Source organism: Asterias amurensis, chromosome 5 (genome assembly GCF_032118995.1).
Source record: "Asterias amurensis chromosome 5, ASM3211899v1".
In the NCBI taxonomy this organism is placed as follows: domain Eukaryota; kingdom Metazoa; phylum Echinodermata; class Asteroidea; order Forcipulatida; family Asteriidae; genus Asterias; species Asterias amurensis.
In genome coordinates, this window is record NC_092652.1 from 3,249,403 (window position 1) to 3,266,056 (window position 16,654).

At 37.8% G+C, this 16,654-nt stretch overlaps 2 protein-coding genes across 3 annotated transcripts in view; one reads left to right on the forward strand and one right to left on the reverse strand.

Moving 5' to 3' along the window:
• The window catches only part of LOC139937701 (peroxisomal trans-2-enoyl-CoA reductase-like), a 267,220-nt gene that overhangs the window by 223,037 nt on the left and 27,529 nt on the right, over positions 1–16,654 (forward strand). The gene's annotated exons all lie outside the window — the stretch shown is intronic.
• Positions 3,130–16,584, reverse strand: LOC139937733 (FAST kinase domain-containing protein 2, mitochondrial-like). 2 transcript variants are annotated; one of them, XM_071933022.1, is made up of 5 exons: positions 16,451–16,584; positions 13,520–15,088; positions 9,052–9,318; positions 8,460–8,614; positions 3,130–5,403 (listed from the first exon to the last, which is right to left on the reverse strand). In XM_071933022.1, the coding sequence occupies exons 2-5, from the start codon at positions 15,003–15,005 to the stop codon at positions 5,320–5,322; spliced, it is 1,992 nt and encodes a 663-aa protein (XP_071789123.1). In that variant the 5' UTR covers positions 15,006–15,088; positions 16,451–16,584; the 3' UTR covers positions 3,130–5,319. The 2 variants fall into 2 exon arrangements, with proteins under 2 accessions (XP_071789123.1, XP_071789122.1); XM_071933021.1 differs by having other exon boundaries at positions 16,447–16,572.

Here is a 16,654-nt window from a genome sequence, read left to right on the forward strand (position 1 = left end):
TTTATTTATAATTATTTTCATGCAGGGATTTTCATAGATATTAAGGCACTTCGAGCTGAGAATGTTGGAGGGTTTTTTCCCCGGACATAAGCTTAAAACAAGGTAAGCAGTTTGTTGTTTTACTCCTACACGATTTGGCTTTTAAATGAAATTGTAATGATAGTCCTCGTATTTAAAAAAAATATCTTTTCACAATTTGTTGAAAAGGAGCTTTTTCGACTCTCTTCATTTCCACGTCAAATAATTTGTTTTCTTCAAATCAATACCTGGAATATTGATTGAAATTTTGCATTAAATCCTCAATCATGATATTTTGAAGAACAAACCTATTCTTTAAACTTTACCCAGTCCTTTCACTAATGAACAAACGGCTCACGTTCAAGGGCATGTGTTGATTAAATGCAGTAATAATGATGGCCGATTCCTGACCCGAACCGGGAAAAAGTATTAGATTAAAATAATGTATACAAAAATAAACGCGAGTACAAATATATTCATTTGAATTAATTTCCTCTTGCTAAAAATATTCGTATTACACGTAGGCCTACCCGTATAAAATAAACAATCAAATTCAGATATTAAGCCGACAATTGTTATTCGTCATGCAAGCCTTAACGGACTATTTATACAAATCTCTCATTTCCAATCATATCAAATTCATCAGTTTGGACAGCTCTTCTTGTCCAACCCACTTCATTTGACGTTCCAGAAAAACCTTTAAAGCAATAATTTCTCCAAAGAGCCATCATAACCCGGAGCAGCTCCTTTGTTCCGGATGTAGTTTAAAATGTAATTGTCAAAGACTAGTCTTCTCAGTTTGTGTATCTCAACGTATGCACAAAAAACAAAATCGTATTTGTGGAAAATTGCTTCTTTCTGTAGAAAACTACGTTACTTTAGAGGGAGCTGTTTCTCACAATGTTTTATATTATCACCAGCTCTCCATTGCTCGTAGTATCCATTTAGTTTTTATTTTGAGTATTTACCAATAGTGTCCACTGCCTCTAAGGAGTTGGAACGGTGAGCGGCCGTACCAATCGGGTTCTTACTTAACTGCCATTGGAGGTGAGGAATGGACAACTATTACGTCACTGATGCGTAGCCATAACAACATTTTCAATAGATTTTGTTATAAAGTTTATGAAGTCTGCTATTATTAATCCCTCTGTGCGGTTTACTGTTTTAAATATAGAGTCCCGTTTTTTCGGCGTTCAATTTTTTTTCTTTTTTTTCTTTTTAAGTACACATAAATTCTCCGTACGTGGACAATATAAATAATATGTATTGTTATCGTAACGTACTGTTTTGTATTATTGCATTGTTTTGTATTAGACTATTGGATTTTATCGTTATACAACGTTGGTGTGTTTTGTGATGTGTTGTAGTAAAGCGTCTTGTACTGTAAATTATTTGTCTAATTGGTAAGACACTGCTCTAGAAATGCAAAGGTCGTGGGTTCAAATCCCAACCGAGTAATATGCCTGTGATTTCTTTTTCATCAGAACTCGGGTATAAGTACTGAGTATACAGGGCTTGTGTATGTGGGTAAAAATAAAAAATAAATATAATTTGTATCAACTTCTGAAATTCTTGAGTGCAATTTATTCCGAAGCTGCGGCGATAGATAAGTAGAAATAATGCGGTACCGCTGCTTCATGGTAATTCAAGTTCTGGATCTAAGGATGCTCCACGGGCCGCTGCTCCCCATCCAATGGTTTGAAGATACAATCTATATCACCTCCTTAAGGATCAAAGCTCCCTGTTTGCAGATGGATGCAGATAAAACACAGCAACTGGATGAAACCTTAAAGGTATCGGATACTTTTTTTGGTTTGTTTTTTTAACTTTTTTTTATGCAAGTCGCCAGACACACAAGGCCTGAAGGGCACTTCAAGGTGATGGCTACATTTTGTCCAGAGGCCGTTGCCACCTACTCTTAGGGATAAAACAGGGTTACCCCTTTTACAGTCCAAACGGATGTAGGCTTGGGTATCGTCAGTCCGAAGCCTGGCCGGTAGAGCAGAAAGCACTACCTCCCCAAGTTTGTCGAAGACCACTGTTCTTACTTGGTGTATCCCATCTAATGCATAAAATAACAAATCTGTGGAAAAGCTGACTCAATTGGTCATCGAAGTTGCAGGAGAATAATGAAAGAAAAAAAAACCTTGTCACACAAAAATGTGTGTGCTTTAAGATTCATTTTTTTATAACAGGCTTCACGCCTGAAGTCTTTTAAAAACTATTTTAAAAACAACGTTATTCACTTCAGAGGGAGCCGTTTCTCACAATGTTGTAAACTACCAACATCTCCCCACTGCTCGTTTCTCAGTCAGTTTTATGCTGAAATTTATTTTGAGTAATTATGTAAATAGTCCAGTGTCTTTAAGGACCAAGCACACTGTGTGTAGATGGATGCCGATAAAACACAACAACTGGAAAAACTTTATAGACAGCGTGCGGGGATTTGTTACGTTGGACTAGTCCAAAGCTTATAGTCCCGAGTTATCGATGCTGCACCTCTTCGTTTTAAAGACATTAAAGGAACACGTTGCCTTGGATCGGACGAGTTGGTCCATTAAAAGCGTTTGAAACCGTTTGTTATAAAATGCATATGGTGAGAAAGATGTTTTAAAAGTAGAATATAATGATCCACACAAGTATCACTCAAAATTGCATGGTTTTCCTTTTACGTCGCGAACTATCACGGTCGGCCATTTATGGGAGTCAAAATTTTGACTCCCATAAATGGTCGACCGCGTTAGTTGACGAGGTAAAAAGAAAACCACGCAATTTCGAGGCATATTTGTGTAGATCAATATATTCTACTTTTACAACATCTTTCTAACCATGTGCATTTTATAAAAAAACGGTTTCAAACGCTTTTCAAAGACCAACTCGACCGATCCAAGGCAACGTGTTCCTTTAAGACGAGTGTCAAACAAAATTCACTGAGCACTTTTAGCTAAGAAACCCACATTGGTACGAAACCGTTATTAGGTTGTATATTGTTGTATTTTATTTTCAAATAAAGTTGAGCTTTACGAAAGTTTACTCATTAGTTATAAACATACACTATAATTTGATCCTTGGGGAAAAATAGTAAAACTTAATCGACTAAAAGGGCTGACCTAAACATGTCATATTGTGGATGCTTTAAAGACAGTCGACACTATTGATGATTGCCAAAGGCCACACTTGGTGTATCTCAACATATGCATAAAAAAACAAACCTGTGGAAATTTCAGCTCACTTGGTCGTCAAAGTTGCGAGACAATAATGAGAGAAAAAAACACCCTTATCACATAAAGTTGTGTGCTTTCAGATGCTTGATTTCGAGACCTCAAGTTCTAAACGTGAGGTCTCGAAATCAAATTCTTGGAAAATTACTTTTCTCAACAACTACGCCACTTCAGAGGGAGCCGTTTCACACAATGTTTCATACTATCAACCTCCCCATTACTCGTTACCAAATGAGGTTTTATGCCGATAATTATTTTGAGTAATTACCAATAGTGTCCACTGCCTTTAATAGGCTAAAAAAAAAATCAGGCTATTTTTTCCAGGGGATTGTCTTTTTTAAATCTTACTAAAGTAGGAGGAATATCGAGCTATGCAAAGTGTTAGACTAAGGGACATGACGGTTGTTTAATCCGTAGGACGTCTAGCTTATATTGTTCTTACATTGTAAAAGAGATATATTGTAAACGAGACATCATAGTTTCCCAAAATCAGCACACTTGGCATCCTTTTTCAATTTTTCGTTGTAACCCTGGTTATGTGTAAACACCCACAGAGTAAAATGATCTTTAAGTTTCCTCAACTGCCTTGGGCAAGAGGGCGTCCCTCTAGAGATAAACGCGAACAGGGCTCGGGTGATGTTTTATTGACCTAGTGAAAGGTACTCGAAGAGGTTCCGCTTTCGGGTAAAATATATCAATCCAATAATATGTAGAATATTTTGAAATTTGTGAAGGGTTTTGGTACATTTTGTAGTTCACGTTTTTGGCCATAAAATGAATCCTTACTAAACCGTGAATGAAGATGTTTGTAATAATTATAATTTACCTGTAGAAATTTCAGCTTCAATAGTTGTCAAGTTTTTGAGAAACAAAAACTGAACATCACAAAGCAGCGGCTCAGCAAGTAATATTTTCAGGCAAGCCTTTCCACAAACTGTGGAAGTTTAATTTAAATCTGTGGACTTTTGTGTTTCACAAACACTTTCCAGAAATGCATTTCAAGGAGATTGAGGTGCATTTTATGGTTTTTAAAATTTAGTGTTTGTTTTCAGAAAGATTCAGCTATGGTAAAAATAGACAGGCAATTACGACTCATTTTACTTATACCACAAATTATTTTGGTCCGGTAACAGGCTTACAGAAGCTATTTATTGTATTCTTATTCCATTATCAAAGGCATTAAGACACTTCTCTGCACCGTTCCTTTATTCAAAATTTCTTGCAGCAAACTTTTCCTCTACTCTCCGCACTCTTCTGATCGGTTATAAATGTAATGACGGTTTCAATTTAAAAGGGACTGGGAGCGGGACATGTTTGAAGTGTTCTTGTGGTGAAATGTTGGTCTTAATGACAAATTCAAGTGTTACATATGGACTACTTTTCCCCCTCAAAAACATTAAAGGTATACAGGATTGGTTGAGTTGACAAAAAGAGTGTTCATGTTTTGTTTCGTTGTGCGAGTCAGAAGGGATAAAAGGTGAAAACAATGCACTATTTCTAGCTTGTAAACACATTGTAAAAAAAAAAAACCGAAATCAGCTGTTGTGGGTTTGCGAAATACTTCATAAAAATGTCATATTAATTTGTTATCCTCGTCCTTATCCTTTTCTAATAAAGGTAGAAGGGGAAAACAGTTCTACCTTGTATCCATGGCAACAAGAATCTATCAAGGTAAGGTAATTTTCTTGTAATAACTTTTTGTAAAGAATAAAGTTCAATAAAGTTCAATTTCTAGAATAAATGTCACTATAAATTGTCTTCAGCTATATTTTCTTCAGGATTTTACAAGAAAATGTATTCAGATAAATTATTGCTGATGGTCAACTTTTTTTCACAAAACAAATTGTATTTTTTTTATAATCTTGAAAAGCTACACTTATACTAAATGATTTATAGACTCTAGCCGTTACAACTTTAGGCCTTCACTGTCCAATTTCTTGAAAAATTCATCTCTCTTTATTCTAGCAGTTTTAACTTCGGACATTTTCTGTCACAATATCTGAAAAATTTAACGGGTGGAGTTCTTCAAGGTGCTATAATGAGGCTGGTAGATGACTGAAACCATAGCTGGCTGGAACTATCAGGGCATTACTCCCAGAATCTGTTTGACGAACTCTGTTCTGTCTTTGTGTGTTTCTAGAGATGCCCACTCAGTGCAATGAACCTATCCAGAAAGGAAAAAAAAAACAGCAAAACAAAAATGTCTGTGAATTCAATTCAATGTTTAGAATTTCCCTGAGGCTGAACTTTAAAATTCCAACATCCTTCCCACATTCTGAGAAATGAATATAAAAATTACTGATTTAATTCTGATATGCTGACAATTTTGCTAAGTCTTCTCAAGAAAATTTGAATGTACAGATGTTCTCTAACAAAAAAATCTAGCATTTTAAGGAGATTGCACTGTGCAATATTTCTTAGCTTGTGTTGTATTTTGTAGCAACTGCTAATGATTTTGCTTGCTTCTTGTCACCAGGCCTTTTTGTTGGTCAAGTGGTTAAGAATTCTGCTCTAAAATGCAGGGTTCATGGTTTCGAACCCCACGCCCAAAGGACCCAGAAAAGCACTGAAATATACTTGTATCCTTTGATACTTTTAAAGGCAGTGGACACTATTGGTAATTACTCAAAATAATTATTAGCATAAAACCTTTCTTGGTGGTGAGTAATGGGGAGAGGTTGATGGTATAAAACACTGAGAAACGGCACCCTCTGAAGTGCCATAGTTTTCGAGAAATCAGTAATTTTCCACGAATTTGATTTCGAGACCTCAGATTTAGAACTTGAGGTCACGAAATCAACCATCTAAACGCACACACCTTCGTGTGACAAGAATGTTTTTTCTTTCATTCATATCTCGCAAGTTCCATGACCGATTGAGCTCAAATTTTCACAGGTTTGTTATTTTATGCATATGTTGAGACCCACCAACTGTGAAGGCTAGTCTTTGACAGTTACCAATAGTGTCCTCTGCCTTTAACTGTATTTTATGTGCAGTTTTTTCTCCTTTCTTCTCATAAATTGACATTTCAGGGAACAAGAAAATCTATGGGGGACTTAGAACAGAATTAGAATCCAACTCAAAGACAAATTCTGGAATCTGTAGGAATAACTTCAAGGAGTAGGGTTGTCAAAGGCTACGTAAAAACTCTGATAGAAGTGTTGATTTCTTACATCTGGATCCGTAAACTTTGCTCATTTCAATTTCTCTGACATCTCAAACATGCCTCAGGAAAAGAACACAGGAAGTATCAACTTTCCAATGAATTAAAGATTTCTTGAAAAGTGTACTTTTTAGATTGATTCAAGTTGAATGAATGGATGCACAACTGCATGTTATCAGAGTTTGTTCTTTTTCCACAGGTGCATCGAGAAATTCTCTCCAAATGGCTGTCCTCGTCATTCAGTTCCAAAGTACTCATTTTGCAGACAACTTTTAGGTAAGTTAGGATTCATGGGGTTTGAGGCATTGCATGTAATGGTGAGGTAGCAAAGTACATGGATATGTATGTACATTGTTTTGTTTTCGGTAACAACATGTCTGTATCTACTTGTTAGATAGATTATGTTCTTTTTGAGAACATGTCTTGCTTTATGTTCTGCCAACAGGGAGTAGATTTTTTCAGAAATCGGGAGACTTCTCTACTACCGCAATGAAAGTTTTGGGGATTTTTCATAAGTATAATCGAAATGCAAAAGTTTGACATACAACCTCAGGGATGCGAGCAAAGATGGTTTTAAATGACCTTTATTTTGATTGGATAATGTTGAACCTTGAACCTTGAACTTTGTTGATACAACAAATGGTCTCCCATCCTAGTACTGACCACAGTCAATTGCGGATAAAGGCATTAGACACATCTGGTTATTGTCAAAGACCAGTATTCTCACTTGGTATATCCCAACATTCATAAAAATCAAACATCCAAACATTTTGACTCAATTGATCATCAAAGTTGCAAGAGAATAATGAAAGGAAAAAACACTTGTTGCACAATTTTGTGTGCTTTCAGATGCCTAAAAAGGCTTCAGGCCGGAAGTCTTTATATTTGAGTGAGAAATTACCTCTTTCTCAAAAACTTCATTACTTCAGAGGGAGCCGTTTCTCACAATGTTTTATACTATCAACAGCTCTCCGTTGCTCATTACCAAGAAAGTTTTTATGCCAACAATTATTTTGAGTAATTACTAATAGTGCCCTTTAACTTAGCAACATTGCCTCTGTATTTCCCGAAGGGTAAACAGTATTTGATGTATCTAGATCGAACCAACACAAGTAGCATTCCCAGGGTACAGCTAACTAGTTCACATCAAAGCTAAGATAATCCCACACAAAAAATTGCACGTACAGTAGAGATATATTATGTGCTATAACTATATAATGCACATCCCCTCTGGTCATGAAAATTGTTTGATATTTATCTTGCCACCTCAAAATTCGTGTTTATGAGGTTTCTTCAGGCATATGAAGTTCATCATGAGTACTACCTGTTCATTAATAAAGACTTGTTTAACATTTTCTAGATGCTTGAAGGTTTTTCTCTTTCTCTGGAAGAGTTCAAACATCGAGCAGAACAAAACTGATGAATTTTAAGGGGTTAGACTTCAGGAAGTGTCGTGGCCGAGCGGTTAGGAGCACCAAATTCAAACTCTGGTGTTTCTGATCAGCAGAGTGTGGGTTCGAATCCCCAGCCATGGCACTTGTGTCCTTAAGCAAAACACTTAACCATTGCTTCGTCCTTCGGATGGGACGTAAAGCCGTTGGTCCCATGTGTTGTGTAACGCATGTAAAAGAACCCAGTGCACTTTTAAAAAAGAGAAGGGGTTCGCCCTGGTGTTCCTGGCTGTGGCTGCTGTATGCGCCGTAGCACCTTGTAAACCCTTATACGGTGCTAAATAATTGGGTCTCAAAATTCATCACTGCAATAACCTATCTTTCTGAAAGTTTGTATATACGCAGCGCCTTGAGTACCTTGTTTGGTAGATACGTGCGCTATATAAGACTTCGATATTATATTATTATTATTATTATTATTATTATTATTATTGCTAGGAGCTTTAGGTGATTCGCTGGAAGGTAAATAAACAATGTACAGAAAATCTGATGATCTTTTTGGTGATTCTTTTGTTTGTTTTGATCAAAGCTTTCATACAGTGTGTGCAGCTGAATGTGTGGGGGTTTTACGATGATGTTCGGTGTTTAGCGGAATGACGTCATTACCATGTGAAAAGTGTAACCCAAGGCCTCCAGGTGTCGTTTCTTGATTATTTCTCTGCCGAGTGGTCGTTCAGGGAAGTTGGCACAATACTGTGCATGCCTAGTCAAGTCAATTGCTATTGTTTGCTCTTCTTGCTTCTTGGCTGTGATTAAAACATCTGGAAATGACAAGGAATTAAAAAGAAAATTACTTTATAAGAGCCACATGAAAATGAACATCAATTCATTCAAAGAATTGTACAAAGAATTGTCAGCATCAAGAGTTGAACAATTTCAAAAATAATTCTATTTCAGGTTTACTCCTTTTGTGGTGCTTTGTTCTCAATATCAAATAAAAAATATTATTTTTCTCATGAAAATATTGTACCTCACAAACCTGATATCATTTTTTTAAGCAAAATTCAAATGATTGTTTTCTGTTGATCAAATAGTCCTGGATAATTTCAGTCAAGGCTTTCTGTACATCTGCGCCTCCCTTTACCATTTGTGAAATTGAAAAGAAATATATTTATGAAACTAAGAAAAAGGTTTCGGTGCTATTATTAACCCTGAAACGTTTTACTTCTTCACTCCAACCCCCCACCCACTCGCTTACCTACTGTATATCCATGACCGACAGTTACATCGGTTGCCAGGCAAAGTTGTGTATTCTGAGTCAGATCTTTGAACACTTCTGCCAATGACACCTTCAATTTGCGGATCCCTTCAGCGTTTGCATCTTCACTCGCATGGTCGGCTGCTCCGAGTGGATGTGACAGATGTATGGGATGATCCGGATCACTAGGGGAATGTCCCCCGAGGGGTAGGAGCTCCGGTCTGTCCAGTTGGATCATGGTGCGGAGGAAGTGTAGATGGGAGGTGGCTTTACAATCAAAGATCAACAGGAGAGAAAAAATATGAAAAAATACTTCAGTAAAGAGTACTTTTAGACAGGATTGCATTGATCTAGAATAAAAGGTTTTCAAAAAAAGGCTGACCCATTTTAAATTTATTTATTTATTTATTTATTTATTTATTTATTTATTTATTTATTTATTTATTTATTTATTTATTTATTTATTTATTTATTTATTTTTTATTTTGTTTTGGAGGGGGGTTGAATTGATTGCTTATGCTGTACAGTTTTGAGGAGCAATTAGTCAGCCCTTATGTATTATGCTGTACCTTATCTTGATTCAAAGACTGTAAGCATAACAGCAGCAGCAGTAGTTTTCCCAACACTAACAATGCTACTTTGTCTTGATTCACAGCCAGTAAGCGTACACTAACAGTACACTGCTGTACCTTATATTGATTCACAGCTAGTAACTGTACCAGTGGTAACAGGTTTGCCAATGTTACCAAGACTGTACGTACCTAACCTCCTGGGATACAATGCTTTCAGCAAGGAAGACGTTAAAACCCGTATTCATTGCAGAAAATTCTTGCTCAAGGATACCCTGAAAGGAATTGGATCTCGCTTGACAGAGTGCCTGATTCCCCTATAACAGTTGCAACATTCCACTAAGGGCAATTTAAGCATGGCTTTCAATGCATTTATCTTTACCTCAGACTCGAGCTGCTTTTAAAATCTTCAAATCCGGTCTAGTATTCTAAATGCAAAGCTGTTTGCAATTGGACTTTCAAATGTCAAGCTAGTCCTATAAAATCGAATTCCAGTTTGGTTAATTTGTATTTAAAGCCTATTTTTACTATTTAAATACACCATCGATTAATTACTAATGTCCTATCTTGTGAAAAACAGATCATCACAGCCGAGGTGTGAAACGTTTTCCTTCCAAAGCCATACATTTAAGTGTTTGGTTGAGGGTGTTTGTTTAGCCCTGGGCTATCTCCAGTTTTCCAGTGAGCATGGCTTTCAATGCATACAAGATACGACCGAAATTATCATATAATTTATATTCATAGCTACATAAGCTTTAGGCTACATACGTGGTGAGAAAATTGTTTAAATTAGTCTTGGTTTGTTTTCAGAATTTTCACAAACTAGACTTTGAGTTCAACTGGTGTTACAAGCTTCTCATTTTATAATAACAATTTGTAATTTTAAAGGCAGTGGACACTATTGGTAATTACTCAAAATAATTATTGGCATAAAAGCTTACTTGGTGACGAGTAATGGGGAGAGGTCGATAGTATAACACATTGTGAGAAACGGCTCCCTCTGAAGTAACGTAGTTTTTGAGAAAGAAGTAATTTTCCATGAATTTGATTTCAAGACCTCGGATTTAGAATTTGAGGTCTCAAAATCAAGCATCTGAAAGTACACAACTTCGTGTGACAAGGGTGTTTTTTCTTTCATTATTATCTCAAATCTTTGATGACTGATTGAGCTAAAGAATTCACAGGGTAGCTATTTTATGTATATGTTGAGATACACGAAGTGAGAAGACTAGTCTTTGACAATTACCAATAGGGTCCAGTGTCTTTAATGACATATTTATCAATGGTAATGTGAATGGTACATATTTGGCTAAATATCTCTTTGAAGGTGTACATTGTGAGTTACATGCCAAACAACAGAGACAATGGTGTCAATTGCCTCATTGCCCCCTGGTCACTGCCTTGGTGCCCCTTGAAATGTTCCAGTAGAAATTGATATTTCCATCGTGGAGATGCCTTGCCCTTATACAAGAACCAAGTATCAAGCAATGGTTCAGGCCATGCTTTGTTTTTGAAAGGGCAAAGGCACCAAGGCGTTTTCTCCAGTAAGGGCAACTCAATGGGGAAATGATCAATTTCTATTTAAACATTTCAAGGGGCACCAAGGCAATGAAAAGGGGCAACAGAGGCAATTATTTTTGTTCATGCCGTTGCATCCATGAAATATCAGGCCTGAATAAGTAATACTTAAGGCAGTGGACACTAACTGGTAATTTCTTCTTTCATAGTTACCTCGCAACTTCGACGACCAATTGAGCTCAAATTTTCACAGGTTTGTTATTTTATGCATATGTTGAGATACACCAAGTGAGAAGACTGGTCTTTGACAATTACCAATAGTGACCACTGTCTTTAATTCTATGCAAATTTAAGAGTTTATTTTTTCTCTGCAAGTGTACAAATTCTCATTTTTTTCCTCCATAATTTGACTTTTTTTTCCCCCTCTAAAATTTCTATTTCAATCTCTATCCTGATGTATTCAGAGTCCCTTGAAACAGGGTCATTGCCACAACAAATGGGTTTATTCATCGGTTGACTTCATCGATCAATACCATTTGCAATGTCCAATTCCAGTCATCCATTTTGTTTAGCCGGTGTTTTCTTTTATTCAGTTTGAAGTCATCTAGAGTATGTCAGACGTATCCATTAGGCCCACCCACCTCTTGCATTTAATGTAGGTCAATCGTTTATGAATGGAGTGGTTCGACCCACAGTGACCCTGATCCCTTTTAATATCTGTATATTTGTTGAATTCATGTTTGATTTCGTTCTTATTTTGTATGGAATTTTATTGATAATTAATACATACATAGTTTTATCCATCCATTTCTGGCGCTTGGGCTGTGGATGCGGTATGAAATATAGGCTTTATCAATATGAATTTAAACTTACAATTTTCATAATTGACTACATGTAAATAAATGTAGAAACCAAAATCAGGACTCCTTGAATCTGCAGGTGTGAACCATTTGCCAATGACACGTCTCTTAGTGCATGTAGTGTAATGTAAAACATTTGGTGTACGGAAAAAACTGACATCCATTTAAAAACTTCTTTATATTTTTTATTTTTTATTAATTTATATTTTGAGTTGTAAGTCTCCAAACTTCAGGTTATTTCCTTTAACACTGTTTAAGATTCAAAACATGTACTTAATTGAACAGGTTTTTTTTTGTCAGTCTGCAAGGCATTATGTAGGGCCTACGTACACGTACACTGTACGAGTAAGAAAATCTTTTGGGAATATTAATAGGCTTCTTCTTGTTTAAAGGCAGTGGACACTGTTGGTAATTTACTCAAAATAATTATTGGCATAAAACTTTTTTTGGTGACGAGAAATGGGGAGAGTTTGATGGTAAAAAACATTGTGAGAAACGGCTCCCTCTGAAGTGCCATAGTTTTCGAGAAAGAAGTAATTTTCCACGAACTTGATTTCAAGACCTCAGATTTAAACATTGAGGTCTCAAAATCAAGCATCTGAAAGCACACAACTTCGTTTGACAAGGGTTATTTTTCTTTCATTATTATCTCAAAACTTCGATGACCGATTGAGCTCAAATTTTCACAGGTTTGTTATTTTATGCATATGTTGAGATACACAAACTGTGAAGGCTAGTCTTTGACAATTACCAATAGTGTCCACTGCCTTTAATTCAGCGAGTTATGAATAATACATTATTTCCAATACACTGAAGAGACACCTTCACTTCAAGTACTATTATTTGTATAAAATAAACTACCAAAACAGTTTAGATTAACATTTTAATTACCTATTTTTGTAGATTCAGGAAAGTTAACAGTTTTTTATTTTATTTTATAAAGTACTGCGGGAAAAAATGCCCCAAAGGTAGGTGGTCGTAAATGAATTAAAAAAAGTTATCGCAATCCCTACATTATCTCCTGTCCATCAACCATTACAAACAATTTGTACATGTACGTACAATGTATTTTGCATTGTCTAAGGGATAGAGAAATTTTGGGGTATACGGTTTCATTTTGAAACATTTGATCATTGTGCGGCTCCCTTATTTTTATTTTCCCATTCTACTCAATGTCAACTTTAAACAATCAGTGGGCACAATTTCATAGAGCTGCTTTTAGAAGCATAAAAAGTAGCTCAGCATAACAAAATTATGCTTACCAGAATAATGTTACCAGCCAAACTACCATGTCACAAGTGCAACTTGTAACTGGTAACCAGCTGATTTCTGCTTAGCAGAAAAAAAAAGTTGAGCAATATTCTCTGCTTTAAAAGCAGCTGAACTGAGATATATGAAAATGGTAAAAATGGGAAAAATAGTCTGGTCCCATTTTGCCACTATGATAATCAATATTGGTTTTATGTTACTGAACACAGGGAGCAAGAAAAGATGGTTGCAGTAAGAGGGATAAATACAAACCTTCCCCGGACTCAAAAGATCGTCTGCTGAGGGCTCTCGTCACCAGACTAGGAGGGAAGGATCCACACTGAGCCAGCAGTTCCGTCAATCTCACCAACTGTCTGTAGACAACACCAAGATCATCACGCTGGCTCCCCTCAAGCTCGCACTCCGCCGCATCCTCTACGAGATCAAAAACACCAATGTCCGTTGGAGTATGATGAAACTTTGCAAAGGGGGTGACCAGTTTGATAAGGGTACCAAACTTCACCCCTTCAAGAGACCTCTCACAAACTGATGTCGCAAGTTTGTTGAGGAGATTCTTATGGAGGAACCTTTGGACGGAGTAAGAGGCAAGGATTTTGGAGAGGTTGTTGAAACTCCACTCATTGATGCTGTCCGCTATCAGATCCCCGGCTTTCTCCAGGAGGCGTGGACTGTAACACTGCCAGCTTGGCAGAGAGTCTAGTACTCGCCTCAGCATGGCCGGGGGTAGGTGCTCGATATACGCAGTGAGAATCTCACACGCCTCCCTCAGAAATTCTGGATTGTGGTATCCTATGGATTCCAATGCGAACATTGTATTGGTGGTGTCTCTGACAACTGCTTGTGGGTCTGTTTCTGCTTTAGCTTTCAAAATGGCGATGCTACGAATGGCCATCTGGAAGAGTGTGCGTTTATCGAGGTGTTGGCCGGTGGTGTAAAGGAGGGTGTTCAACGATGTGACATTGGCGCAGGTATCGATGCGTGTGGGTACCAGCAGAGCGATGGCCTGCAGCAATGCAGTCACACGCTGGTCATTTTGTTGCATTTTGTTCAGCTTGCTCGCTAACATCGCCAATTCATCGCAGTTCAAGGAGTTCAGTCGATGTTCTGCGTTCACCAGAAGAGTCTGGATCATCATACTACTCTGAGGTATCCCGAGATCCACCACAGCTTTCAAGACATTCACAAGAGAGTTTGAATCCAACGCCCTGGCATGCCGCAGAGTCAACTGGCACAACTTCACAAATTCCTTGTCTCGATGAACACTAAGTTGATTCTCTTCGGTCACTTTTACAAGTTGCGTAGAATTTCCTTGATCGTCCTCCATGCTGGTCGCCATCTGATTTTGAATCTGAGATAGCTTGATGATAGCCTGAGCTGCATGAACTTCAGTTAAATCTCCACCAAGTTCTCTAACAGCCTGGAAGACGGCAGATGTAGAGAAGGCATCGTGTAACTCCTCAAGCACTCTCAAGCTTCTCCCGTCGACGATCTTTTCAATCGGAACAATCTCAGACGATCTGGGTTGTGCTTTTACCATTCTTGGTGTGTGTGCTTTTCCTACTGGATGATGCCATGCTTGTGAGCCATAAGAACGCTCCAAAGTTTCAAATGAAATCCCAGGGAATTCATTGGTACCAGAAGGTTTTGCTCTGCTGATTACGAATGATGATGTCTCCCATTTCTTCAGCATGTGTCTTGCAGTGCGTGTGAGCATGATGCTGTTTTTGGTTGCAAACATGATTAGTTGAATGTAGTTCAAAAGTACCTTCTTTGATGGCTAAATATCAGGTTCAATTCAAGTATAGGCCTTCTTGAAAATATCTGTAATAAAAAACAAATGTTTTTAAACTTTGTACTCCATCAAAACATGTCAAACCCTTTCTTCTGCACCCCCAGATTGGGCCAGAGCTGAAAGAAAGCAGAAGAGACAATTTAATTAAGTAAAAATACTGTGACAACCTGACCCAGTGATTATTGGTACTACAAACTAGAGTAGTGTGCGTCAAGTTGTGGATGTGTGCACATGTCTAGTTTATAATGAAGGCAAACTAAATTGATTTGTATAGTTCAATTGGGATAAAACCACTTTTTTAAAAATGTTCATAGGGGCCTACTGGCACAATCGATTGAAAACATCCTCAGGACAGGTGCCCCCCCCCCAAAAAAAATGGCCGGAATTTGGGGGTTGTTCTAAAACCCCCTCGACCCACGACCCCCTCGACCACTCGAATTTATTGCGATTTGTTTTTCTGTACACCGAAATTGCTACAGTTCACAACCTCAGCCAATCACGCACACATTTGTATGCTGACGTAGACTACACCATGCCTCGCACATCTATTAAACACAGCGTACGAGACAAACCATACACACGTGGTATGCACGAAGCAAACTGCGCGTGATTGGCTGCTGAGATCGGTCCTGTGGCAATTGTGATGTACAGATAAAAAACCGCGGCACTTCCACGCGTATCTCTTGGCCGATCCGAGCCTGAATAAGATTATTATCCCAACTTGGAACCTGCGTTTACCGCCCGAGTACGATTTACGGCCAACTCATTACGTGATGATCAGGCAGACCCATTTCCGGTCGATCGCTCCCGTTCTGTGTACTACTAGTTGCTCTATGCGCGGAGCTCGAGGTTGTAGACCCGACCGACCAAAATGGCCCACATGTGTTTTGGGGGCCCCAATCGGTGTAGAGTAATACAACTGTGTGGCTGATGCATAAATAACCGCACGCATTTTCAGACCTGAAATTAAGTCTAGTCGTGGAAGGAAGTTGCGCCGCGGATCACACACACTGTGAATTCTAAATCGGGGACATCATTCTTACTCGGTCGTAAAGCGACATTTTATGAATTCGGAATTTTGACATTCTTGGAACACGTGGCGGACGTCGAGGGGACGTGGGTCGAGGGGGGTCGAGGGGGTTTTAGAACAACCCGGAATTTGGGGGCCAGGTCGTAAAAAATTTCTGTTAACTGTTAGTTACAATTACCAAACACTAGACTAGAGCTTCAAAAGAATAAAAACCATTTATTATATTAATAAATTCCATCTTATTATAAATATTATTAAATCAATATCAATCTCATTCAATTTCAATACATTCAATCACAAACAATAATAAATGTTTAACCTGGTCGCAAAACAATGACTAAATGAATCAATAATTACTTGCGTTCATATTAATTAGTGTCCTCCATTGATCCGCCATCTACAGGAAAAGCATGTGGGAGGATGTCTCAAGAAACAACACACACATGGGCGCCGCCATGTTGATTGTGATCTGTGATCGTTCTCAGCGCTAAGCAAGCGTACTCGCGTACTCTAACAAAATGTGGATACACGAGGTTGAAATTTATGTCTAGACTGGTACCGGCGA